This window comes from Taudactylus pleione, unplaced genomic scaffold (assembly GCF_031769625.1).
Source record: "Taudactylus pleione unplaced genomic scaffold, aTauple2 ptg000066l, whole genome shotgun sequence".
NCBI classification, from domain to species: domain Eukaryota; kingdom Metazoa; phylum Chordata; class Amphibia; order Anura; family Myobatrachidae; genus Taudactylus; species Taudactylus pleione.
In genome coordinates, this window is record NW_028284468.1 from 18,332,159 (window position 1) to 18,359,909 (window position 27,751).

Genomic DNA, 27,751 nt, shown 5'->3' on the forward strand with positions numbered 1-27,751 from the left:
TTGCAACGCTAACGGCTCTCTCGCAAAGCTCTGGCTCCGAGCAAATTGTTTCCACCTCAATAGATGGTTGTTTGTACTTAAGTTTGGAGACCTAAAGCTTTTCCGAACCGGCTACAGTGGTGAGAGGAGGTTAAGAGAAAAACGTAGGAATATTTTTTTTTTCTTGTAGGAAAACGCAAGTTGCCATATGTAAAAGAGTCACAAGTTATATTTGATAATGCAGGCAATATCTTCAGGTCTCAGAAGAGAAAGGCCAGCACGGGAAACACATATATTATATAGATAGAGCTTTGTCAAATCCGACCTGTCACATGCAATAAATTGTCTGAACTTATGGAATTTGTGTTTAAGGCACTAAAAGTAAATTTTTGCTTATAAATTACAAGTGTTTGATGTAATTACTTTTCCACATGTACATTTACACTGTCTATTGCAAGCCTTATATTAAATATGGAAGAAATAACGTGAACTCTCCCTATGGTCATTCACTGCCAATGTTTATATGAGAAAGGTGCAAGTGGGCCCAGTGGCTGAGCTGTAAGGCTGAATTTTCAGAGGGATCAACGGCTTCATTTGCCAATGGGCCGAATTCAATTAATTGCTGATGATGGATGGAGCTCCTGCAGCTATTCAGTACACCGCGCTGTTTGCCTGGTTGAGAATTGGTTAAATCAGCGAATGCCGGCATTCTCCGACTAAAGACGGCAAACCGCTTTTGTCGGATTTTCCTCACATTCCCAGGGAAGTGCGAGAAGAAATCCTTTAGCCTGCCCAAACAGCGCGCTGAGTTGAATAGCTACTGGAGCTGTCTCCTGCAGCTATTCATCATCGCATTGAATTGAATTCGGCCCAATAGCATTTAGCCTTTACTGACATAACTAACTAGGCTTGTTATAAAATCATCAATAAAATGGAAATGAACACTGATAGCACAAATCCAAAGCATACTTGGTGATGCCACTCCAGAGAACATATGTAGATACAGGCTACCCAGAATTGGAAGGTATGGAGTCATTAAAGGAAGGTTTGGTCGCTGTCATGGGTTAAAGTGAGGCGGAACTGCGTTCCGTCACTTCTATATGGAGACGGAACCAATTCCGCCTCCCCTGGCCCACCTCAGCCCGGCGCCGCAGGGAGGCTCCATTTGCCGGGCACCCGCTGAGATTTTGTTACCAGTGGGCGCCCGGCTCCTTCCCCACAGCAGCAGCCGGAGGCTAGTTTACTCCTCGTTTAGATCCAAGTTAGATCCAAGTTTGAGAATGGACCTCTGACGTAACAACCACGTGACTGCTGCAGCAAGGCCATACCAGTGTTACTATCCACGTGGGCACAGAATAGTAACATAAACCTGTGGCGAGCGAAGCAAGCCACCGTGCCCGAAGTGGGAACCTTGCTCCTCCCCCTTTTGCCGTGGGCCACATGGTTGTGACGTCAGTGGTCCTTTACAGCACCTCCTTCTAGACCTAACCTTCACCTCTGAGCTCCGGCTTCCAACGTGCACTATGGAAGAGACATCATGACGTCTCTCCCATAGTTCCGAGGAGCAGTCTGTCGGACGGCCGCAGACGCAGGAGTGGGACTTAAGGTAAGTATTGTGGGGGGTTTTTTGTGTGTAAGAGGCACTAGTACAGGGGGCATTACTGGAGGGAGCATTACTATTGGCATTTCTACTGGGGGCACTACTACAGGAAGCATTACTATTGGGGCACTACTACAGGGGGCATTACTATTGGGGGCACTACTACAGGGAGCATTACTATTGTTGGCATTACTACTGGGGGCCCTACTACAGGGAGCATTACTTTTGGGGCACTACTACAGGGGGCATTACTATTGGGGGCACTACTACAGGGAGAATTACTATTGGGGGCACTAATACAGGGGGCATTACTATTGGGGGATTTACTACAGGGGCATTACAACTGGGGGCATTGCATAAAGGGCACTACTGCTGTGGGCATTGTATAAGAGGCACTACTACTGTCGGCATGTGTATTAGGGGCACTATTACTGCTGGCCTTGTGTATAAGGAGCACTACTGGGGGCGTTGTGTAATAAAAGCACTACTGTGTGTCATAATATGAATAAGGGACACTACTATTGTATACAACCGCCTTACCACCTTTCTTTCCTCCCACTCCCTCCTTGGCTCATTTCAATCTGGCTTCCGTTCTCTCCACTCCACTGACACTGCCCTCACGAAAGTCAGCAACGACCTCCTTGCTGCCAAATCCAAGGGCCACTACTCTCTGCTCATTCTCCTTGACCTCTCTGCTGCATTTGACACTGTAGACCACCCTCTCCTCCTGCAAATCCTTTACTCTCTTGGTTTACGTGGCACTGCCCTCTCCTGAATTTCCTCCTACCTCTCTGATCGTTCCGTCGCTGTGTCCTCTCATGACTCCTCTTCCCCCCCACTTCCACTAACAGTAGGAGTTCCCCAAGGTTCTGTTCTTGGACCTCTCCTTTTCTCCCTATACACATCCTCTTTAGGTGAACTCATTAACTCTTTTGACCTCCAATATCAACTCTATGCTGATGATACTCAAATTTACCTTTCCACCCCTGAGCTCTCCCCCCTCGCTCCTTACCCGTATCTCCAACTGTCTCTCTGCTGTCTCTTCGTGGATGTCCCAGCGCTTTCTTAGACTTAACATGTCTAAGACTGAGCTGATCATCTTCCCACCCTCTTCCAGTACATCACTCCCCACAATTTCATTATCTATTGATGGCACAACTATCTCCTCTAGCCCCAAAGAAAGTGCGCTGTCTTGGAGTTATCCTAGACTCCTCCCTCTCCTTTAAACCACACATTCAGCTCCTCTCTCAGTCCTGCCGTTTTCACCTAAAAATATCTCCCTTCCTCACCCAGGATGCCACTAAAAATCTCATCCACTCACTGGTCATATTTAGATTGGACTACTGTAACCTTCTCCTAGCTGGCCTCCCAGTCTCTCACCTCTCTCCACTACAATCGGTTCTCAATGCTGCTGCTCGGCTCATCTTCCTCTCCAGACGTTCTACATCTGCTTCTCCTCTCCTTCAAGTCCTACACTGGCTCCCCTTCCCCTTCAGATGCCAATTCAAGGTTCTTACATTCGCCTACAAAGCCCTCACCAAATCCTCTCCCGCATACATTTCTGACCTTCTCTCCCTTCACACTCCCGCCCATCCACTTCGCTCAACTAATGCATGCCGCCTCTCTTGCCAACTGATTACTTCCTCCCACTCCCGCATCCGAGATTTTGCCCGTGCTGCTCCCTACCTTTGGAATGCTCTCCCTCTCCCTATCAGACTCTCCACCTCTCTACAAATCTTCAAACGGGCTCTCAAGACCGACTACTTCATCAAGGCCTTTCAGCACTCATCCTGACCCACCTCATGCTCTTTCCTTCCTATCTTCCCCTTCTGTGTCACGCCTGTCTGTCTGCCCCTCCCCTTAGAATGTAAGCTCTCATGAGCAGGGACCTCTTCCCTCATGTGCTTCTCTTTACATTTTCTTCTACTCTCTACTCCCCATTAGGGCACCTAACATGGGACTACCAACTCCCGGCAGCTTATTGTGAGTGCTTTAATCACTATTTCAGCAATGTATATAAGTTGTGTCCTTGTCCTGCACTGTAATGTACTGTAAGTTAGTTGTTTCTTGTTCACCTATTAGTTCTATGTACTATGTAAGGCGCTGTGGAACACTTGTGGCGCCATATAAATAAAGTATAATAATAATAATACTATGTGGTGTAATGTGAATCAGGGGCAATATGTGTGGTGTAATGTGGATAAGATTGTGCTACTGTGTGGTGTAATTTATATTGGGAATACTATTGTGTGACCACGACCCTTTCTTTTGAGACCATGCCCCCTTTTTTTCGGCGCGCTGTCCCTTCATTAGTAAAGCGCTGGAATTGGTGGGGATGAGTTCCACCACTTCTCTAGGACCACTTTAAGCACTGGTCGCTGTATGAATGTACAATATTTCCAATTCATCTACCTCTTTACCCCACACACCTGGGCTATATGCTCTCACAGGTAGGACCCTCCAGCCTCTTAGCTCTCACCCTGCTCTATAAGAATGACCATCGACAGTTAACAATTATTGATGACCATAGTTCACCACCATTAATGGCTGAGGCAGCAAAATATATTTTTTATCCCGCTGTGTAGGAGGCACAGAGCTTGACCACTCCGCTATGCCCCGCTCTCTTCTTTGATTGGCCCCCAGAGCAGGAATGTCCATTAATGGGTGCAGAACATCAATGGTTACCTATTGATGGTTTCATGCCATCAATGTTAAATACTGGCAACATTGATGGTTAACCAGACAGATGACAATTCCTACTACACTATTCTTGTCTGCCGTGCATTCCCCCCACACTGCGGCTCTGATCCTTTCTGTCTTTGTCTACTATCATTATTATCTGTCATTCAGTCTATATAGAAATATCACTGCTTGATTTTTTTTTCCCCTGCATTGTTGGTATGAATAGCTTGTATTATTTGTGTATTTTATTGTAATTTTCCCTGTATGGCAACTTTGGACAAATTGGGGATAGTTCAGTTCAGAGCGAGGTGAATAGCGCTTGGAAGAAGGTCCCGGAGCTAATCAATTCACTTCGCTGTTTAGTCCAACTATATCTTAAGTCGGAGAATGGCGGTTCTCACGACTTAACGGGTGTTTAGTCACGAGAACCTGCATTCTCCAACTAAAATCATGCTAAGAGCCGTAGTCAATATGAGCCGAGCCGTGATACCTGTTCTGCAGGCGGCAAAGTATCGCGGCCGTCCCTGCTTTACCCCGTATTCAATATGGAAGTACGCGAAAACGGGACCTGGCGAAACTGAAACAGGTGGAAAGTACTGCCATTTTTGGGGAAATCAGCCTGACACCCCCCAAAAGATGCTCTGACATGGGGTTTAGCTATGGTCCCCCCAATTTTGCTTGCTGAAGGTATTTGGTGATTTTAAACGGGCTTAATAGCAGTTAAATAGTGTTTTTCTATACGTGATGCAGAATAGTATGTAGGAGCTTTTTATCCAGAAAATAACTTATCCCAGCAAATTTCGGGGCGCTGCGCCGGAGGGCAGGGTGCTTTCTGCCCTTTAGAAATAGGGCAGGGCGCGGTGCCCCGCTGAAACAGCCTAGCGGGAACGCTAGATGTAGCTAGACACATCTGTACAGCCTTTTTTGAGGTAGGGTCGAGAGTTTAAAGGATGTCACATAAACTTCCTCTCTATATATACGTGCAGTATGTTACACCAGGTAGGCTTATGCTTTAACCTAGTTGTTATCTCTAACCTTTTGAGTAGACATACCTCTTGCTGAGGAGACCAGATCCAGACCTAGTCACAGAGGGCTTGATTCAGAGTTGCATGCAATGACGATCTTCACGTACTTGAGCACTTTTTTGCTATGTGGCGTGTGCAATAATCCCTAAAAACTGGTATGTAGCATGTGCATAAACCAAGGTGCTGTTGCGTTTAAGACGTATGGCATCAGAATTGTCTTGTTAAAGTGCTTGGCGGTGACTGGGAGATGGCTTAGTCAGACGTACGGAGATGGTTTGTGTTATGTGCGTGGTATGGGAGTGATATAGGTATGGTGCCATAGTGTTTGCATACACAGACGCACAAACGTTTACATTGGAGGCACAGGAAATCTGCAACTGCCATAGGTCTGGTGCAAGTTTCGATGGAGTGAGTGATGGTGGTGCATGAATGTACACCAGGGAAGGACTTTGTAGCGGCATTTGCAAAAAGTCGCAGACTGGTGACTGCCAAAAGATGCAGCCGCATCTTTGTCCACCTCTGAATCAGGCCCAGAACTGGCTATTTCCAGGGCATTCTAGAATATCTGGTGTGAGTAAGTGATTAGCTGTATACATCACCAGATACACTATTGCTGAAAGACATTTTTGGCCAACTATGCAGAATATTGATTTAATTTAGAAATAAAAGACTTCCACAAGAACCTTCTTGCTAATGTTTAGTACATAAATGCCACTAATAATTTTAAATTGCTGTAGGGTATCAATGGGCTCGATTCAATTCAGCGTGAATTGAATCGCGTTGGACGGGAGCTCCCAGAGCCATTCAATTCAGCGCGCTGTTAACCCCAACTAAGGATTTCTTCTCGAATCCCTCTTTGAGTGCGAGCAGAAATCCGAAATCCTGGCGCGTTGTTGTTTTCTGCCCTTAGCACCGCGGAAACAGCATTGCGCCAGACAGTTTAGTCAGGGAATGCCAGTTCTCGAGACTGAACACCATGTTTAAGGAGAGAGAACCGGCATTCTCCGACAAAACAGTGCGTTGAATTGAATAGCTCTGGGAGCTCCCTCCCGGCGCAATTCAATTCGCGTTGAATTGTGTTGAGCACCAAAGTGTGCTTTTGTCACTTTTTTTATAGGGTGTGGTATGATATGTTGACAGTCATAATGTCAACATTCATCATGTCGAAATGATAATGTTTATATGGATATTCATCATGTAGACATGATGAAATGTTAACATATTAGAATGTCAACATATCATCTCTGGTGGCCCAGTGGTGACTTTCCTTGCTCTCGGCGGCTGCAGCGAGTTCAACACGGCTTCCTGGTCTCGGTAGTTATGTGCTTTCCACAGCCACATAGAGCCATCTTCAGCCACATCATGCCTGTACCATTAACATAATGCTATCCACAGCCACATAGTGCCATCTTCAGCCACATAATGCCTGTATCATTAACATGCTGCTATCCACAGCCACATAGTGCCATCTTCAGCCACATCATGTCTACCAGCCACATCATGACTGCTCTACTAACAGCCACATAATGCCATCTTCAGCCTCATCATGCCCCCCAGCCACATCATGCTATCCACAGCCACATAATGCCCTCTTTAGGGTCAGTATGTCCCCCAGCCACATCGTGCCTGCCCTAATAACATCCTGCTATTCACAGCCGTAGCATGCCATCATCAGCTACATTATGCCACATCACAAGATCAGATAAAGTGATCAATACCTCAGTATGATTCTAAGATGAGTGTAAATAATTTCATAACTATAATTTTAATCATAATACCAAGAAGGAATTTAAACTAAAATATTAAAAATGAATTAGGAAGCGATGTTTGTAAATTTCACTCTTCATATAGACTTTGGGGAAGTAGTTTTGTAACCTAAAAGGAACATAAATTAATATTTCTAAAAGTTTATTTTGGAAAGTGCACTTGGGGCCTCTCTGGTAAATTAAATTTCCTATCTGAAATCAAAATTATTATTTCCATACACTGTGCAATTCAACCGTTTATAAATAAAAGTATGAATAAAACAAAAGTGATAATTAACACAACTCAACGATTTTGCGGCAGACAACGGTGGTGTGTGTACACAGGATGCAGTGGCGCTCTGCTGCTTCTGAGTAGAGATGAGTGGGTTCAGTTCCCAGAGAATTTAGCATATCCGAGTCGGTTCCAAGCCGGCTCGGAGGTTCCCGCCTTACTCGGATTCCCATACCACCGGGCCTTCTTTCTTTGCTTACACCTGGGGACGCCGCTGCCTGTCTGTGCTGAGATCATTGGGCGACCTCACCTATAACCCCTGACGCGTCCCTACTCAGTGCCTCTGGCAAAATTTTGATAGCGGCAATTAAACGAGGGAACCCGCTCCAGTTTCAAGCCTGATCTTCTGGCCTTACCTGCATGGCTTTGGTCGGCTGGGGCATCACTGTATCTCCCGAAGCTCTAGTGTCCGGACCTACTTTGGTGCTTTCCCGCTGAGAGTAGCACACTACTCGGAGGAGACAGCTGTAGCCTACATATTGCAACACACATGATGCCACTCTGCATCTGAGTGAAACAGCTGGTTCTGCTACTACTCGAGGAGCTGTTAGAGGGACTGTGTTGCACATTTTATCTTTGGCACTGTTAGCCCGGGACTCCTTTTCTGCCGTTGGTGAAGGAACTCTGAAACTGTAAGAGGGACTCTGTTTTGCAGGGACTCCTAAGCTGTAAGAGCTTAACTATCTACTGATCTGTTAGTCACCGCTGCCCGTTCTGAAGTGATCATTTACCTGCTGTCCTTTCAGTGGCATCTTGCATGGTTCCCTGCAGTAGTGGCCATTTCATCATCTCCACAGACATCCATTATGTTCACTATGGGGGACCATGTCCAGTTCTACATGGAAGCCGAATCTGTCACTCGTCTGGCTATGGAGTTATGTGACATCCTCCTGCATTACATGGATGAAAGATTTCACCGTATTTTGACTTCTTTGGACTCCATTGTGGACTCCTCTGGTCCTGTATCCTGTGATGCTGATCACTTGAGGGAGGTGGATGGGCCTATGGTAGAGGCCCGCTTGTCTACTGGGGCATTCACACCCAATGCTCTGAGGGCCTGATTCAGAGCCGGACGCTATTTGCAGACGGTCATTGTAAAAAAGGGGCCGGATATTTAAATTGAGCGCTCGCTCTTTGCGGTGTGTTGACGCCTCTATGTCTGAGCAAGCGTTCGAAAAATGCGCTCGCTATTTGTAAAGACGCCCCTTTGCCGTTCGCATCACACGTCATCTCTGGTATTTATTAGATTAAGCGGGAACATCGAAAGGCATCTGAACTGCTCGCAGTGGTTGTGGTAGGATTTTCTTACCGCTATCACTGCGAGCAGTTCAGGCTAAAAGACAACCAAGTGACGTGGTCGATGACGCTCCTTTATTAATTATGCACTCCCATTAAACGCCCTTTTGACCGTTAGGCACGCCTGTGTTCGGATCTCCGCTCCCCCGTTTTCAAGCACCTTCCCCTGTTACCAACCACAAACGGTACATTCTGTCAATCAAATTAGCAGCCCCTCGCTGTTTTACGAGCGCATGATTTCCGACCGCAATGACTGGTTTGCGCATGCACGTTACGACCCATACGCATGCGCAGTTGTGCGAACATCGCTCAGAGCGAACGAGCGGCCGCTTACGAGCGGCTCTGAATCAGGCCCTGAGTCCTAAGCGTTCGGAAGAAGTTCATCCCCTACCCCTCCAGCCACCTTCCTGCACTTTGTGTCCCAGCTTATGGTGGAACCCGACTTTGTCTTTTGGGAGGTTGGACAACCCAAGACCTGATTTCCCTCCAGCACAGATGAACCGCGACCCGGGACTGATCCTTGTGATGGATTTATGCTGGCCACGCGCTGTTACCAAGTATGCACCTGGTTTGTCTTATTTAGATTTTTGGAATATTCCCCAAGTTGAGGAAATGCTAATGTTGCACACTTGATGGCTTGACTTACCCCCCACTGTATATGTTCTACCTTTATTTCAAGGCCTTATTGGCTCTGTCACTTGAATGAAATACTGTAATGGGTATTATTCTTTAATTGTCAAATCCTATGGCACATTGTCTCACATCCTATTCCACATTCCTATTCAGATTGTTAGCTTATACTCAAAAGTGTGATGGGAATGGGGAGGGGGAAAGAAAAAAGAAACAAGATAAAATATATATATATATATAGATATATATATATATATATATATATATATATTATCCTTTTAGTTCACCCATATTTGCCCTTCTTCCCTTTAGTCCTAAAATGTTTGTTTTTTCAAGTAAGATATTGGAATATCATTAGTTTCCACTTATCTGTTCTTTTTATTTTAGATATATATTTATAATGATGATAATGTTGTTCTAATATGTCTATGGAGAAACTTCCCTATCTGACAACCTTTCATATATTTTTGTTAACTGTTAAGGATTTAAAAAAAAAAAATCATATTATGGTATCACAAATTTTCAGGGACTGATCATAGTAAACGATCCAGTTTAGATTGTTTGTTTTTCAATATACACAGTATTCTAGCGTAATAGTATACGGTTTCTTTTCAGGACGTGGGCTGCGTTTGACGCCCCCGTCTTTTTTATTTTGGTTTGGAAAATTAGAAAAGTATGAAGTTATGAAGTAGTGCATCCACACATTCATCTGTATTGAGTGTCTATTTTACCTTTAGCTCTCTCTCGTGTCTCTTATAAGAATCTCTGTTGTGTATTACGTGATATGTCTTATTGGGCTTGTCGAACTGTCATTAGTCACATTGTATTACTTAACGTCAATATTCTTTATTTTGCATGTTATTTGTATACTATTTGATGTGTATTGGTGCATTTGTTTCAATAAAATAATGTTTGTTTTTTTTTTAAAGTGTCATATTTTTTTCCTCTGTGTGTGCTCGTGGGTGTTAGGCTTAACTGCAGTAGCGCACAAGAGCCAGCCAGCAACGCACGTTGCAACAACCTTGTGCTGCCCGACTACAGTCGTGCTCCAAAAAAAAACCAATAAAAGTGTCTTATATTTTTTTCTTCTGTGTGTGCTCGTGGGTGTTAGGCTTAACCGCAGTAGCGCACAAGAGCCAGCCAACAGCGCAAGTTGCAACCTTGTGCTGCCCGACTCTAGTCGTGATCAATCGGTGCTCTGGGGCCAAAGTTCTTCTGGAGCTGACAAAAAATATAAATCATCGTGTCTTTTTTTCTAATATTTTTGTGTGTGCGCACGACTGCACGTGTGTGAATTTTGTAACCGCACCTTGGCTACACTATTGGTGATTGTGACACTTCTTCAAGACCGCAGAAAATATGGAGGGCTGTCACATGACAGGAGAACAAGGCCAAGAACCACATGTTGTAGCTGCCGCTAGCAGTGCAATGCCGTCAACTTCCTCGTCCTCTATGAAGGCCCATGCCCTAGGGCTTAAGTCATGCCATCGATATGGTAAAGCAAGTTTTACTGAAGTTAAGAAAAAAGTAAAAAGAATATTTGCCTTTAGATAAACAAAATATTGGCAATATGCCATTCACTACACGAAGTGGCATGGAAAGGATAAGGCCTTGATCTTTCTTTATGAAGACTGCTGATAGCCCTTCTGCTTGTAGTAGTAGTGGTGGTGGTCCAATTAAAAATGTGAAAGTTGTTAAGACAGCTCTGGGAAAACCAACTGTGTGCCCTGAGAAATCGAAATCACAAATCCCCGAGGAGAGTGCAAGTGTGTCCGTGGTTGCCATGTGTGAGCCCGACCTAAATACTAGTGTACTGGAGGATCCTCCAAGTTCCAACATTTGTGTGCCCTCTGTAAATGTGAGGAAGGGCAGTCAACATCTTGCACACGTAGTCATTGAGGATGTTTCTGTGGAATTGCACATGGAGGAGGAGGATATTTTGGTAGTTGAAGGCACTAAGGATGATGAGGATGTTGATGATGAAGATATTGGTGATGAGGATGTTGTTGCCAAGGATGTCATTTGTGTAAGTAAGGCAACATCTGTTGCCCATGGTTTGAAAAAGCCAAAGCCCATTGTTGTCATGCAGGGACAAAAGACAAAAAAATCTACTTCTCACGTGTGGAATTACATCCATCCCGATCCGGACAACAGTTGTCAAGCCATATGTGCCCGTTGCCATGCAAGAGTGAGTAGAGGGAGGGACCTAAACCACCTAGGAACCTCCTCCTTGTTACGTCACTTGGAGCGCATTCATCAAATATCAAAGTGTACGTCGCCAAGTTCCAAAACTCAAAATGTAACGAGTCCAGGGTCACCAACCTGCTCCCTCTCTGTGGGATCCAAGCGCCTTCGATCTCCAACACCAACACCTGCATCATCACCTACATCCTCATTCGTGATCGGAAGTAATTTATTAAAACAATTGACTATTAAACAGTCCTTAGATAGAGGAAGTAAGTATAACAGCTGTCACCCAGTTTCACAGCGGATCACTGACGCCATGACAGCTGTGCTAGTATTAGATGGTGAAATAATAAAAAATGAGGATGATAGTGTGGAGGAAGTGCAAAAGGAAGATGAGGGGAAAATCTGTGTCCTATCTGACGCTAATGTGGATGTTGATGATAAGGATGTGGTTTGCGTAAATCAGCCACCAGTGGCTACAGTTCTTGCTAATGATAAAAAGAAAGCCAGAAAACCAACGTCTTGGGTGTGGAATTATTTTAATCTAAATTCTGAAAACAGTTGTGAAGGCATCTGTTCCATTTGTAAAGCCAAAGTTAGCAGAGGAAGGGACGTTAACCATCTAGGCACCTCCTCCCTGTTACGTCATTTGCAGCGAGTTCGTGCAATTTGTTTAACAAAATTATAATTTGTAAATTAATAACAAGCAGTCCAGTATCAGCTACCAGCAGTTTGGACCATAACATGCAATCTCCACCACCAACACCCTCATCATCAACCTCCTCCTTAATAATTGAAGGTAGTCCTTCCAAAAAATGTTTTGTGGGGCCCAAACAAACCAAGTAGTTCACCCACGAAAGTGTCAGTCCTAGTGGCTAAAGTGCTTGGTTTGCTAACCTGTGCATGTCCTTTTTAATATCCCACATAAGAGTGGGTGGGAGGGACTATTCCATCTTGCACCTCTTTCCTTTACATTTGGCACAATTTGGGGCATTGCCGACTGACATTATTATAGTTTATTAAACTGCCATCCTGTCTGCCACTGCTGTGTGGTAATGTTTCATCTCACAGATCGCAATAGCTATAATATGCTAATGACTCACCCCGCCGTCCAGTGCTTAGAGACGCCCAAACGCTGACTCCTTGTCACTCACTTTGCGACTGATCCCTCTTTGTGTGTGTGATCACAAGACAATCGCTGCACGTATGTAGTACGACTTTCATGCATGCGCAATGACTAACAATCGCTCACACTGCGTAAATATCGGCATTGCATGTGGATCTGAATCAGACCCATTGTCTGAGACACAACAATGGGACTGAGAGTTACTCAGCTGCCTCAATTGTGTGCTCCTAAAGCGGTAAGGGTTAAATGATCAATTTGCTAGGCCAGTCTTTGCAGATAAGAGAATATGTGGCTGGCAGATTCTGTTCCACTTTTAAAATAAAGAAAGAAAACAAAATGTTTAAATATAGATATAAATTATTCAAACTAGGGATGTGCAGGCTCGGATAGGTTCGAGTTTGCACGTGGAGTTCGGATTTTTCCCTCCAAAAAAACGGAACTCAGAAAGAGGCAAAACGTCATCTTACATGGACGAACATCATCATCATTCCTGGACAAAAGACACATCCCTAATTCAAACATATTTATAAACTATAGATAGTATAGGAATGTTTTATTCCAGTAATACAGCATTTTTAAATGCCTTTCTTCTGCAGTATGCATCCTGAGATGACGATAACAGAACAGATATTGTGGAGGTTTCATACTGTAAATAGTCTATGAAAGCTGGTGAAATTTACTGCTGGCAGGAGCCGTGTCATTGCCGGTAGCAGCCCTTTGTACTATTGCCAACAAAGGTATCTTTTTTCACCGATAATAGGAATTCAAATACTTTCAATAAACTTTTATTACTGTAATTATGTAGCCTTCTCTTCCTGACTAAAATTTGCATTCTCTGGGCACACCTGAATATTACATCACTGAAACCATTTTAATGGCTAGTAAACTCTTTTATATGTAGTGGTCCAGCAATTATTACTCGCAGCTAACCCGTGCTTTTTACTGCAGAGGTAGCACTGTGGAGCTCATTCAGACCTGCTCGCTAGATGCGTTCTTTCGCACCCAGCGTATGCAAATCCGGCACACTCTCAGCAAGGCAGGTGATCGCACAGCAAGGCATAAGCACGCCCACTATGTCTTGGCGTGCATTCACTTTGTGTATGCAGACGTGCACCAGCCTGTTATAAGACGCCCACTTGCACACGTTATCTCCAGGAAGTGTATGAAACCATCGGATGCAATCGCGCTTGAGGTTGACTATACCCTGCCACAAGCACTGTGATCACTTCAGTGTGAAATACAACCAGGTGACTTGTACAATGCTGCCTGTTAATTATGCACGCCTCTTAAACGGCGTTAAGATGCTCAGGCACGCCTGCGTTCGCACCTCCACTCCCCCGTTTCAAGTTGCCAACCCCCTGTCACCACCCACAAATGGCTTCTCCTGTCACTCACTCTGCTGGGCAGTCTATGCGCAGCGAGCAAACACTTCCCGATCTCTCGCACTGGTTCGCGTACACGCACTGCGATGTACACGCATGCTCAGATTGCAAAGATCGTCCAGCTACAAGCAAACGCTCTTAGCGTCCGTCTCTGAATCAGATCCTGTGTGCCCTCACTCTCAGCCTGATTGAAAGTTGCACAGTGTATGTGTTTGAGCTGAGTATACTCCACTATGAACAACTAATGCGGCTGATTCAGAGCCGCACGTACATATCTCAGTGGCATCTCCATTTGTGGCTGAATAGGTGTAACTGGGCATTCGCACATAGGCTAAATGTTCTGGGGACGTGCCGTGGGCGGTCAGGTGGAACTGTGGCCATACTTAGTTGATCATACCCAGAGATCCATCTGATTCAGACAGATCCCTTGCACCAAGTATAGTGCTGATGCAAATGTGCCCTGATAGTGAAGAAAGCTACTCTCACAAGTGGACTGATGGGTATAATTATAGTAGCTGCAGGGGGTGCCATTGTTATAGGACCTGTGGTGGGATGCAGCAAAGGTAGAAATGTGGTCAAACCGCGAATATGCGGGCTTGACCGCATTTCTCATATTCACCAAACCCCGGAATGCGATGCACCATCTTCCTGATGGCGTTACCCTGTAGTAGTCTATGGGCTTCTATCGAGAGTGTGCTGAGAGAGGGGTCCAATTGAATCCCTCCCAGCACCCTCCGTGGCGCGTGCGTCCTTTTTCGCATGCACACAAGGACACCAGAGGGACTTGTAGGTCCTAGACCCGGAAGTCCCTCTATCGCAAAGGGCCGCTCTTACCGAGAGAGTGGTCCTTTGTGGTGTTCGTCATGCATACCGCCGTTGCTAACGCCGGCATGCATGCAAAGGGTGGCGAGATGCATTGCATTCCGAATGCGATGCGTAATGCCTCCCGCCCCTGGAGGCTTAGAGGGCCTACCTCTGGGATTCGCCTCTGCATCCCACTCAGTTTGTGACACTGTACTGACTACAGAAAGGAACAGTCTACAAACTACTCAAGACATAATAGTGTATTCAGTACAGTGTATTGAATACACTAAGTCATGACAAGTAGTTTGTAGACTGTCACTTTCTGCCATGCCGCCACCTTGCAGTGGATGTGATACAAAAACTTGAAAGGCAGAACACAAGTCAAAGAAGAAAGCACCCGAGGATGATAAAAGCTGTTAGTAAGAGGATGCCAATATGAACGGGGGACAGTGGGCCTGATTCAGACCCAGACGCTAAGAAGCGTTCGTTCGTAGCTGCCGATGGTTCGCATTGTGCACATACGTATGCATCACAGTGTGCGAGCCAGTCACTGCGATTGGGAATCGTGCGCTCGTAGCACAAAGACTGAGCGCTGCCTTGAGTGACAGATAGCGCCGTTTGTGGGTGGTAACGGGAAGGTGCTTGTGAACGGGGGAGTGGTGGTGCGAACGCAGGCGTGTCTGTGTGTGCATCAAAACGGCGTTTAAAGGGAGTGCATCATCAGCATGGAGGCGTCATTGTACACGTCACCTGGTTGTATTTCAGTCAGCACTGATCGCAGTGCTTGCGGCGGGGTAGGGGCTACCTCAAGCGCTGCGTGCAGCTCCATTGGCTCTCGATGTTACCGATTAATCATACACTTCCTGGAGATGACGTGTGATAAGAAAGGAAAGTGGGCGTCTTTATACACCTGCGTTTGCTCACTGCCGTCACTCTCCAAGACATAGGGGGCATCCTTACACCACACTGTGCGATCGTCGAATTTGCATACCCGGCCCCTTTTGGCCGCGAGCGATCCCGGCTTAGCATCCGGGTCTGAATCAGGCCCACTGTGTCATAATGTGATCTGTATCATATCATACTGTGCGCAACACATATAATGTTGGCAGGAAAAAATATTTTAAATATAAATTTATTTTCTGGTTTATTTTGCACCCCACAAAATGTATTGCTGCAATTTATAGACACTGAGGGCCTGATTTAGACCCGTTCGCGAGCGCTGTGTGCTCGCAAGCGGGACCCGGATAGTGACGGGCAAACCATCGCTCCGGGTCTCGTACCAAAGGGGGCGTGCTGTCGATGTTGAGTGACAGCACGTCCCCTTTGGTGGGTGGGCCGGGGCAGTGGCTGCCCAAACGAAGACGTTCCCATGTGAACGCCTCTGTTTGGGGGCGGCCCCACTGACATCACTCGTGATGTCAGTGGGAGAGATTTCAGCTCTGTTTGAGCCAAAATCTCTCTTGGGCTTGCGGCAACGAGACCCTACCACAAGGGTCTCGTCGCAAGCCCGATGGTTGCGATGGTCTGGATATACAGAAACAATGGTTGAATTTGCCTAATTGGCACTGATTAATAATAACCAATAGAGAATATACACCAGTGTTTAGAAATAACAAATCGTGAAATTAACCACAACTTCCCATCAAAATTTTCAATACTCTTACTCTAGAGATGCATGTTGTTCATTTTCACTTGTTTTTTCCTCGGACTATTATCCTTTTCAGAAGTGGGTTGCCCCAAAAAATGAAAAGATACAAACAATAGTGCAGAATCTTTTTAAAATGGTAATCCACTTTACTTATTTGTAGCACTCACATATCCCATATCGAATAAGGGCATATAACCAATGTGTAGTTGATGACACCGAAGGACCTCCTTTCTGTATTGTCTCAATTGTCCGGTTAACCCAAAATAGCAATGAAACAAATAATGGTGCAGACGTTTTCACTCAAAGAGAAAACATACGGTTTAATAAACACTCACATTGTTCATATAACAAAACAGTATGTAACCGTTTTTGAGATGGTAAATCTCTGGAATGATCTCACCTTCCCTTCAGGAGAGTGGAAGGCTGGAGTAAAGATGGTAAAACCTGAGTCCCGGACACTCAAACAGGTTCCTCCTGCAGATTGACTGCGCGGACACCAGGGATAGGCGGATGCTGGGCACAGTTACCTCGAAAGTGTTCCTACTCAGCAGCATGTCCTGAACAGCCTTCCACTCACCTGAAGGGATGGTGAGATCACTGCCCCAAGTGTTATCTACCCTTACCCCCTCCTGATCCCCAGTACTGCCCCAGCTGCTATCCTAACCCCCGTCCCTACCCCCAGCACTGCCTCTAGTATTGCCTGCCCCTAAACCCCTCCTTGCCCCCCCAGTACTGCCCTAGCTGCTATCTACACTTGTCCCTCCCTACCCCCAGTGCTTCCCCAGCTCCTATCCTGACCCCAGCACTGCCCCTAACACCCTCCTTGCCTGCCAGTACTGCCCTAGCTGCTGTCTACCCTTACCTCCTCCCTACCTCTAAAACTGCCTGCCCTTAACCCCTTCCTTGTCCCTCAGTACTGTGCCAGCTGCAATCTACCCTTCCAGAGGACGCTGCAGTGGGTCAACTGATTTGTCCTCTCCCCCACTAGACCACCAAGTCAGTTAAAGGCTGGCATCAGGGACCATATAGAGGTCAGCGGGGGAAGCAGTTGGGAAGCCGACGGACGGAATCCTGACTGCCGGCTTCCCGACTGTTTAATCACGGCAAGGGCTAAATGACAGGCGTCGAAATCCTGACTCCTGTCATTTTACCTACGCCGGAAGGCCGACGCTTGGCTTACCGTTCGAAGGTAAGCCGGGTGCCAGGCATGGACAGCCGCGGGGGGAGGGTTAGGTTAGGGGACTCCAGGGGGGACTTAGTATCCACCTTCGATATGGTGGAATATGCCCAGTTCCACACCAGGTCCCTTCAACAGCTGATTCTCTCCTAGTGGAACAGGCAATATCATCTGATCCAGTCCCAGACAATACTTCTCTTTCCGGAGGTTTGACTTTCCCTCGCATGGTGGCTACAGACATCCTATCTGGATTCCAAATTGGTAGCTAGCCTTCGCAGATGGGGTGCGGTAACCGGTCATCATGCCTTTCAGGGATGGTGGACAACCCAGGAAAGTCATCTGACCATAAACATTCTGGAGCTTCGAGCAGTGTACAGAGCACTCAGGTGCAGGATCTCCTCCAGGGCAGGCCAGTCCAGATCCAGTCCGACAATACGACTGCGGTAGCCTACCTCAACCATCATGGAGGCATGCAGTCTGGCAGCCACGCGAAAGGTCATCTATCGGCAATATCGTCAGTGTTCATTCCTGGAGTCCTCAACTGGGATGCGGACTTCCTAAACCATCAGGACATACACCGGAGAATAGGCTCTCCACCCAGATGTCTTTCAACTCCTGGTGGACAAATGGGGCCTACCAGACGTAGACCTTATGGCCTCATGTCACAACCACAAGGTCCCCAGGTACGGGTCCTGGACCAGAGACCCCTCAGCTGCCTTCATTGACACTCTGGCAGTGAGGTGGGTCTTCAATCTTGCATACCTCTTTCCTCTGATCTCCCTCCTCCCAAGGGTTCTCCAAAAGTTCCAGCTAGAAGGCAGCACAGTGATACTAATAGCCCCAGCCAGGCCCAGGTGACATTGGTTCACCAACCTACTGAGTCTCTCCGTACACACTGCTTTTCCACTTCCTCTATGGCAGGATCTGCTCATGAAGGGCCCTTGCCTGCACCCGGACCTACCTTGTCTGTCTTTGACGGCGTGGCTCTTGAGTCATCCCTCTTAAGAACCAAAGGTTTCTTTTGCTCTGTGGTCCAGGCGATGCTCAGAGCACGTAAGCCTGCCTCAGCCCGCATCTATTACAGAGTTTGGCACTCTTACTTCCAATGGTGCCCCCCCAGAGGCTATGACCCTACAGTTTTTACAGTCTCCCGGGTGCTTGCTTTTCTCCAGGCTGGGTTAGACCTCCGCCTGGACTCCCTTAGAGTTCAGGTATCTGCTCTGTCAATTTGGTTCCAACGAGGGATCACTCCCCTGCCTGATGTTAGAACATTCTTGCAGGGTGTTCTCTGCATTGAACCTTCTTTTGGTGGGAACTGTGGGATTTGTCCTTGGTACTCCGAGCTCTAAAGGCTCCTCCGTTTGAACCTCTGGACTTGGTAGACCTTAAGTGGCTGACACTCTTTCTCCTCGCTATCGCCTCTGCCCGCATGGTATCTGATTTGGCAGCTCTCCCCTGTCGTTCCCCATTCTTGATCTTTCATCTGGACAAAGCTGTCCTCCATACCAGGGCTGGGTACCCCCCTAAAGTGATATCCCGTTTCCATTTGAATGACGAGATTGTGGTTCCGGCCTTCCAGCTCTCGGATCTTTCTGCAGGTGAAGCCTCTTTGCATGTGGTTCGTGCTCTTCGGATCTACGTGAATTATACTAATTCCTTTAGGAAATCAGATTCTCTCTTTGTGTTGTACTGCTTTCACAAGGGAGGCTGGCCAGCAAACAAAAAGACTCTGGCTCGATGGCTCCACGTGATAATCTCTCAGGCCTACACGCAAGCTGATCTTCCTGTTCCACACAGGGTTACAGCACATTCTACTCAGTCTGTGGAACCCTCGTGGCCAGTTTGACGTGGTGCTTCTGCTGAATTATTGTGCAAGGTGACCACGTGGTCTTCCGTCCACACCTTTCTCATGTTCTATGCCTTTGATACCATTGCATCTCAGGATGCTTCCTTTGGGAGTCAGATTCTCCTTTCTGCTCAGGAGCGTCCCCACCCTTATGGGAAATTGCTATGGGACATCCCCATGGTATCCCTTTGGATCCCCTATGGAACCTGAAGTAGAAATTAAGAGTTATGGTAGACTTACCTTTGTTAACTCTATTTCTACGAAGTCCATAGGATCCACAGGGCGCCCACCTTGACGCACCTGGCCTCATTGGATATTTTTTTCTCTTGATCACTGATTCCTTCATCTTTTGGGAGAGTGTTTCTTGAGTATACGGTTCTTCCTTCTCTTTCCTGCTCCTGCCTTGGTCTGTTTACAAAACAGTCTGCCTGTGGCTTGGGCGGGGTATATGTAGAGGAGGACCAGTGCATCCTGGGAGCTAAAGCTTTAACTGTTTGGTGTCTGGACCTCTCCGACCACACACACCTCCATGATTTCCCTGTGGATCCTATGGATTTCGAAGAAAGTAGTACGTCTACCATAACTCTTAATTTCTTGAACCTGTATTTGGTGATTGCCTCTCTTCAGATATTCATTCTAAGTGGTGTATGGTGACTCCTCCTGGATATTTGCTGACAAATATATATATATTATCACCATTGCCGCAAGAGTTATTGATTCTTTACATATAATGTTTTATCTCAAAACACAGGCCCACTTACCACATCGTGTATCCTAAACCAATATGTGTAATAGCAGCCATTGCACAATTTGTATAACCTGGCAGCTCCGGCACCCATTTCCCACCTGTGTATGCTGAAATAGAAAACTGTGTCCAGCCCTAGGCCTTTAAGACTGGTATGATAGTCATAACATTAGGGCAAAAAGCGTGTGGTCCGCCCAATTTTCCACTAACCATCATCAGGCTTTTAGACAGGGCTGGTGGCACAATAGAAGGGGACATTCACCATGTATGTATGTTTCACCATGTATGTATGTATGCATGTATGTATGAATATTATGCCTCCTCTTTGTATAACTATACTGTATATTAGGAATGTCCTTCACTGTATGTATATATTAGTTCTCAGTGGCGTTTTAAGAGAGGAGTGGGCCTGTGTGCAGGTTCCGTTTGGGCCCCCTCCTCTCTGTCAGCGGCAGGGAGCTCTGCAGATTCTGGCTTCATGCCAGAATCTACTGCGCATGCACGGGTCTCCGGGAAAATGGTGCTTGCGCCTACTTTCCCGGGGACATCTTTTCTGCGCATGCGCAGATCACTGGGGAAATGGCAGCGGCCATTTTCCCAGTGAGTGTTTGCTGCTCTGCAGCTCCAGTCCGGTGCTGCGGAGCAGCACATCGGGATCGGCGGAGAGGTAAGTATAATTACCTACGGGTGCGGTGTGGGCCCCCCTGGACCCAGGGGCCCGTGTGCAACGCACACCTTGCACCCATTATAAAGACGCCTATGTTAGTTCTGAGTTAAATAGGTAAATCGTAATTACAAACAGTTTGTAATTACTGAAACAGAAGAATTGACATTTCAGTAGATAAATATTGTCACAAGCTACTCAGGAGTATCTCCTACAGAGGAGCTGAAAGCTGAGGTCCTGGGTAAAGGAAGAAATCGGAGGCGTAGGGCCTGGATGTAAGTCCTCCTCGTCCACGAGTACCGGATGTTGACGAGACATGACCAAAGCCTAACTTGCTGAGAGGTCTTCACCAGTGACCCCTCCAAGCGGGATATGGGTTTAAGCTGCACCCAGCAAGCAGGTCACGGCCCTTTGGTCAGGTATCCGATACAAGTGGGAAAATGGAGAAACGTAACACTGGGAGACCCAGGAGAATGTACTTCAGGATGAAACACTAGAGAACTATGTACCCTGTTTTTACTGTATTGGCACAGTAGAATAACTTCTGGGAATTTTATACTGGAGGGTAATGGATGAGGCCCAATGCGGACCTAGACGCACCACTGGCACAAGAGAGTGACATTTGAGTTGTACTCAACGATGTACTGAGTACATGGCTGAGAACCTAGATGCTCCGTTGGCACAGGAGAGTGACACTTGTATTGTACTCAGATGGTGGACTGAGTACGTGGCTGAGAACCTAGATGCACCGCTGGCACAGGAGAGTGACACTTGTGTTGTACTTCAACATGGGAGACCAGCGCGAGAGCTGAATACTTGAACACAGGAGATACACTGAATACTAGGAAACAGGAGTTGAACTAAATACTGGAACACAGGAGATAAACTGATTACTTGAATACAGGTGATGAACTGAATACTTGAACACAGGAGATGAACTGAATACTTGAACACAGGAGTTGAACTGAATACTGGAACACAGGAGATTAACTGAATATTTGAACACAGGAATTTGAACTGAATACTTGAACACAGGAGTTTGGACTGAATTCCTGAACACAGAAATAGGACACAGAATGCTCAGCACGTCACCCACCGCTGGTGTCTCACTGCGCTCACTAGTGAGGAGAAGCCGGCGCTGTGGTAAGTAACAGCCGATCCCAGGCTGAATCCTGACAAATATTCAATATATGTTCACAGATAATAAAATAAAATAGTAATTTTAATATTAATGGGGGCGATTCAATTGTCTTTTGAGTGGCGATAATTAATGGGCGCCCAACAGAGCAATTCAATTGTTTTGGGCGCCCATTAATTATTGCGCTTGTTGCGCCCAAAAGCACTGGGTTTAACAGTTCAAAGTGGCCAAATCTGTCTAAACTAATAGGTGCGATGCCAATAGTACCATTTGGTCGCCCAAAAGCCAGACTTTTCACACATTTCTGCTCGCCACCTCAGGAATCAGCAAGCAGAAATGTGGGCGCCAATGGCACTCGCACCAGATTTCAGCAACAATGGCTCCATTGGGTACCCGTTACTAACGGATGTGCACAAAACAATTTAATTTTCCCTAAATTTTTGATTATATACAGATATCTCTGTGACTAACCAACGAAGGGCGGCTCACGCTGAATCTGAATCCAAGAAATTATGCCTCATTGTGACATTTTTTTGTGCTTCTTTTTCTCAAAATAAGTTATCTGGAAACCTTTCCCTAGAAATCCTACATTAGCTCCTGAGACACGCTTGATTGACCTTGATATTTTCTACAAGTATACCAAATAAACCATTCCAAATTTAATTGTACTCAATGCTGATGTTAGCAATGGCTCTCCCCCATTTCCATAGAGCTCAGTGAGGATCAGCACCGAAATAGTATCCGGATGGTAGATAGACAGTAACTAGATAGACAGTCAGTAGATAGACACCAGATGGTAGACAGTCATTAGGTCGACAGGGTTAAAAGGTAGACAGTGCATAAGGTCGACAAGGTAAAAGGTTGACAGGGTTATGGTTAGGCACTTGGCGAAGGGTTAGGCTGTGGAAAGGGGACAGATAGGGTTAGGAATTAGGAGGAGGGTTAGGGTTGGGCACTAGGGAGCGGGTTGAATTACAATTAAAATAACAAGAAAAACCATGTGTCGTCATTTTCTGTGTTGACATTTTGACCATGTCGTCCTTTTGATCCTGTTGGCAATTTACCTATCGACCTGTATACCATGTCAACCTTTTTGTCCCTGTTGACCTGTTACCTGTCTACTTTCTGGTGTAGACTAGATACTGTCTCTCTATCAATCCACACCAAACAACACTGCTAATTCTGCCACTACAATAAAAAATGCTATTACATTTATGCCATTTTTTGTGTGTGTTTAAAATAGAATTATCTAGTAGACAGTAGTCTTTCATCACCTAATGGGAATGCATCATCTGTATGCAGAAATATATTGGACAGTATATAAGAATACTGAATTCTAAATGATTCTTGTTTGTGTTGAATACACCAAGATTCCATACGTTTCATGGGAGCAACAACTGTCTTCACAATTAAAGATATGTTTTTACATGTTTTTGAAAAAAATAAAACAGCTTTCTAATATACAAAGTAATAGACAGTACATGAATATATTACATCCTACATTACAATTCAGAATTATCCTTGTTTTTATGTGTTCAATACACCAACAACAAATTATAGGATTCATAGGAAACAACTTATTACAAATTATTGTTACAACTATCATATTTTTAACATAATATAAAACAGTATTTGGCTTCCTAATTACGCTGTGTTACACGCTGACATGCAGTTTCATGTAGCTGATCATCAGAATAATTGTACATAGACAGCACTTTTCTAGGAGAGATAATCACAGCACTTGTGTTTGGGTGTAACTCAGAGCTGACCAATAGTGGTGGAACAGTGCCAGGTTTGCTGACCCTTCCTCTATAAAATGGAAGTGACCCAAGAAACAGGCCAAACTTTCCAGGTCTTTATCTCAGGCTCAGTAACCACTCACCAGAAAGATGACTTTCTCTGCTGCTGAGAAGGCTGCAATTGTGGCCATTTGGGGCAAAGTCTCCGGAAATGTCAATGCTCTCGGTGCTGAAGCCTTGGAAAGGTAACATGACAACCTGAAATGCTTCTCTTAGTGTAACATAGATTATTATTATTTAAAAAATATAAAAAATTGCCTTAGATCTTTATTTTCTACTTCATATTTTGTTTAATAGTTATACTAAAAATAATGAAAAATAATGACATATCTTATTCTTATGTAACCTGTAAAACATTTGGTAGAGTATTGAAACAGAAAAAATAAAATTTGCTTAATTAGTGAGTTATTAATTCTTTGATATTTTACTAAATGTTGGCTTATGATTTTAGGATGTTTCTGAGCTTCCCTCAGACCAAGACTTACTTCAGCCACTTTGATGTGAGCCACGGATCTGCTGATCTCCAGGTCCATGGGGGTAAGGTCCTCGCTGCCCTAGGAGATGCTGCTAAGCATCTGGACAACTTAGATGGAGCCCTGTCCAAGCTGAGTGACCTGCATGCATACAACCTAAGAGTGGACCCAGGAAACTTTAAGGTGAGATACATGACCAATCAATGTTTTCAATTCACAATACTTTGTACACTAATTTATGCAACTATGTTTAATTTTTGGTGCTTAAATATATTTTATTGAAGGAACATTGGAAACACACTAATATAGCCATTTAATTTGTCAACCCCATACATTACCTGAAATGTATTTGGTGGATTGCCACCACCACAATCCTGTTGATAGAGCTGACACCCGCATACATTGGGGAGTGCGTTTTATTAATTCTAGCTATTGTAGGTACAACAATCACCACAAGAACACAAGGCTTACAAGTGTACAGGAACCTACTTGGCGCTGAAATCATCCACAATATCTCTCTCTCTCTCTCTCTCTCTCTCTCTCTCTCTCTCTCTCTCTCTCTCTCTCTCTCTCTCTCTCTCCCCCTTCTTTTTTTTTGTAAGAACTAAGATTGTGCATTGATATGTGTCATTGAAGACTGATATTATGTGATAGTGACTGACATACATGTGTCTTGCAGCTGCTGTCTCACTCCATCCTGGTTGTTCTGGCTTCTCACTTCCCGGCTGAGTTTGATGCAACCACCCATGCTGCCTGGGACAAGTTCATCGCTGCTGTGTCCACTGTTCTTACCTCCAAATACAGATAATCCCAATGCTTGTAGCTTCTGTCTCTTGTAAGATGTGATGTAAGAAATAACCACCCTGATGGAAGTGTAATAAAATATTTCATTTAAAAAGTATACTTTCTGTTTTTCATATATATTTTTTACTGTGACATTGTATACTTGACAGGGTGGCATAATAAGTACAATCTGAAAACACATAGTCATGCATTACTGAGATATGACGATCACAAATATGGCACATATTAAAAAAATAGTTTTCAAATCATTATAGTCCTGTGTACTCCCGAGCTTCTCTTAATACTATCTACTGTGGGTTGTACTCACATTATTTAAGGAGTTATTTTTTAAGTTAGATTGAAAAAAAAAGTAATGGCATTAACGCATATTAAGCAAAACTAAGATGTAATGAGGTGGTGCGGCTCCGCTGATAATCAGTTGTGGAGCACCTGAATCAGCCAAAGGTAACACCTACCTATCTGCAGGTGTTTCCTAGTGGATCCTCATTGTTCACAGCTGGGGGTTGGGAGTCACTGTAGCCAATAAGAATATCTCTGGGTCTAATGTTACAAACTCTGACTATCTGTAATTATCATGCACACACCAGTATACCTACTTAAGTTATTCATGCTATACAGGCAGCCGTGTACAAATATAGATAACTGTATTATAAAGAAATTAAGGAAATATAATAATCATAAATAATGTAATACTATAATTGAGAAGAACCAGCTCACTCTCAGCTACAGTGTCCATCATGTAGAGCAGTGCTGCTCTATAATATCTTCCATATCCTCCCTGAAGGTTTATGTGTCCAGCTCCTTGGAACTGAGGAGCTGATTCAGACCCGCTCGGTGGGATGCGTTCGCTCATAGCTGGGCGATTTTTGCATTCTGCACATGCGCATGCATCGCAGTGCGCGTGCAAGAACCACTGCGTTCTATGCGTTCGCTCGCTGCGCATAGACTGCCCAGCAGAGTGAGTGACAGGATTAGCTATTTGTGGGTGGTGACAGGGACTAGCCATTAATAACGGGGGAGTGGATGTACGAACGCAGGCGTGCCTGAGCGTCCTAACGCCGTTTTAGAGGCTTGCATAATTTATAGAGAGCGTCATTGTACACGTCACCTGGCTGGTTTTTACACTGAAGTGATCGCAGTGCTTGCGGCAGGGTATGGTCGACCTCAAGCACTGCTATCGTATCCCATGTACCGATGGTTGCATACACTTCCTGGAGATGACATGCGCAAGTGGGCATCTTAAGACAGGCCGGTAGGAGTCTGCATACACAATGCGATCGCACTCTAAAACCTAGTGGGCGTGCTAATGCCTTGCTGTGCGATCACCCTGCCTGCGCAATTTGCATACACATAGTGCGAGCGAACGCATCTAGCAAGGGGGTCTGAATCAGGTCCTGAATACCTTGTACGGATATGTACTTTCTCACTAAAGGATACGGTTTATCCTACTGCGGCAGAAAGGCTTATAATGCATGAACAATTATAATGGCTTATTCGCAAAATTGATGCCTGTTTACTGACAAAGATGTTCCTTATCAGTTATATTTTTATTAACTAGTTGTACAATGGGTGAGAAGTCACCAGTGGCCATCTTGTGAATGGCAGCGCAGTGTCTGTCTGACAATTGTCACTAACTCTGGAGTAACATTATGGGCTGTCTGTTCTTTACTCTTGTCCATAGCCAAATACATTACTTTAATTGTTCAAAAACACAGTTTACACTGCACATTTTAGCATAAATATTCCTAATTTAAAGAAATCCTGTCTTCAAAAGTCACTACAAATGGGCTCATGGATGAAGTTTTATTTTACCTTCCTACAACAAGCACACTCTCATTACTACCTCCAAATAACTTCTATATGAGATTAGGCTATTTCTATGTAAATATTGACTCAACTTCTAGAGGAAATGAAGTAAAGCAAGTAGAACTACTGCTATTAAGCATTCCCTTCCTCTATTTTTATGATGTAATACAAATAATTCTACCTCCCAAATTTTAGATTCCCAGGTAGCGAACACTTTGCGTATGCTGAAGGCCCCTCTTAAAAGGGGGAGTGGTCTAAAGTCCACGAGGCCACGCCCTGTTGATGACATTTCCTGGTTTTCATTACGCTGGTGGCGTGACCAGCGCTTAGACAGCTGTTGAGCTGCCCCAACCTCTCCCCAGCGCTGAATGGAGTGGACACCGCTCTAATGCGCATGGCATCCATTCACAGTAGCTCTGCTATACAAAGTAGTGGTGCCAGTGTCACCCAAGCACCCGCAGGACTCTGCAGCCTGCAGTTAGGACAATGGTACTGCCTCCAAAAAGCGGGACTATCCAATCAGGATGCTTGAGTATGAAATAATGAATATGACAAGCAGAGGAATTTTATATATTTTTTAAAATCTCCCTTGACTCAAAAAAAACAGAGATGGGGAACTTCAGGCCCGGGGGCCATAAATGGCCTGCGGAATCATTTGGTCTAGCCCTTGGAGCTTTTTTCTGCTAGCCTCATTTTGCTAGCAGTGTGACTAAAATGGCATCCTGCAGCCAGTATCTATGCAGTAGTGCTGGCTGGGGCGTCCTTAGGATGCTTAAGATGGTCACATCGCTGCCCTTACAGCTCCCATTGCTGTAATCACCGGCGATTGTGACGTCACACGGAGGGGTGTGTGGCTTGCACCAGGCCCGTGAATAATGTTATATATATCAAAATGGCCCTCGG

At 45.2% G+C, this 27,751-nt stretch overlaps 1 protein-coding gene across 4 annotated transcripts; it reads left to right on the plus strand.

Annotated features, from left to right (window-relative positions):
• Positions 1–12: 12 nt before the first annotated feature.
• LOC148534498 (hemoglobin subunit alpha-3-like) lies at positions 13–25,098 on the plus strand. 4 transcript variants are annotated; one of them, XM_088466888.1, is made up of 4 exons: positions 13–143; positions 13,159–13,299; positions 24,217–24,421; positions 24,918–25,098. In XM_088466888.1, exons 3-4 carry the CDS (start codon positions 24,218–24,220, stop codon positions 25,044–25,046), a joined length of 333 nt encoding a protein of 110 aa, XP_088323014.1. In that variant the 5' UTR covers positions 13–143; positions 13,159–13,299; position 24,217; the 3' UTR covers positions 25,047–25,098. The 4 variants fall into 4 exon arrangements, with proteins under 4 accessions (XP_088323014.1, XP_088323015.1, XP_088323017.1 ...); XM_088466889.1 differs by having other exon boundaries at positions 13–119; XM_088466891.1 differs by lacking the exon at positions 13,159–13,299.
• Positions 25,099–27,751: the final 2,653 nt, after the last annotated feature.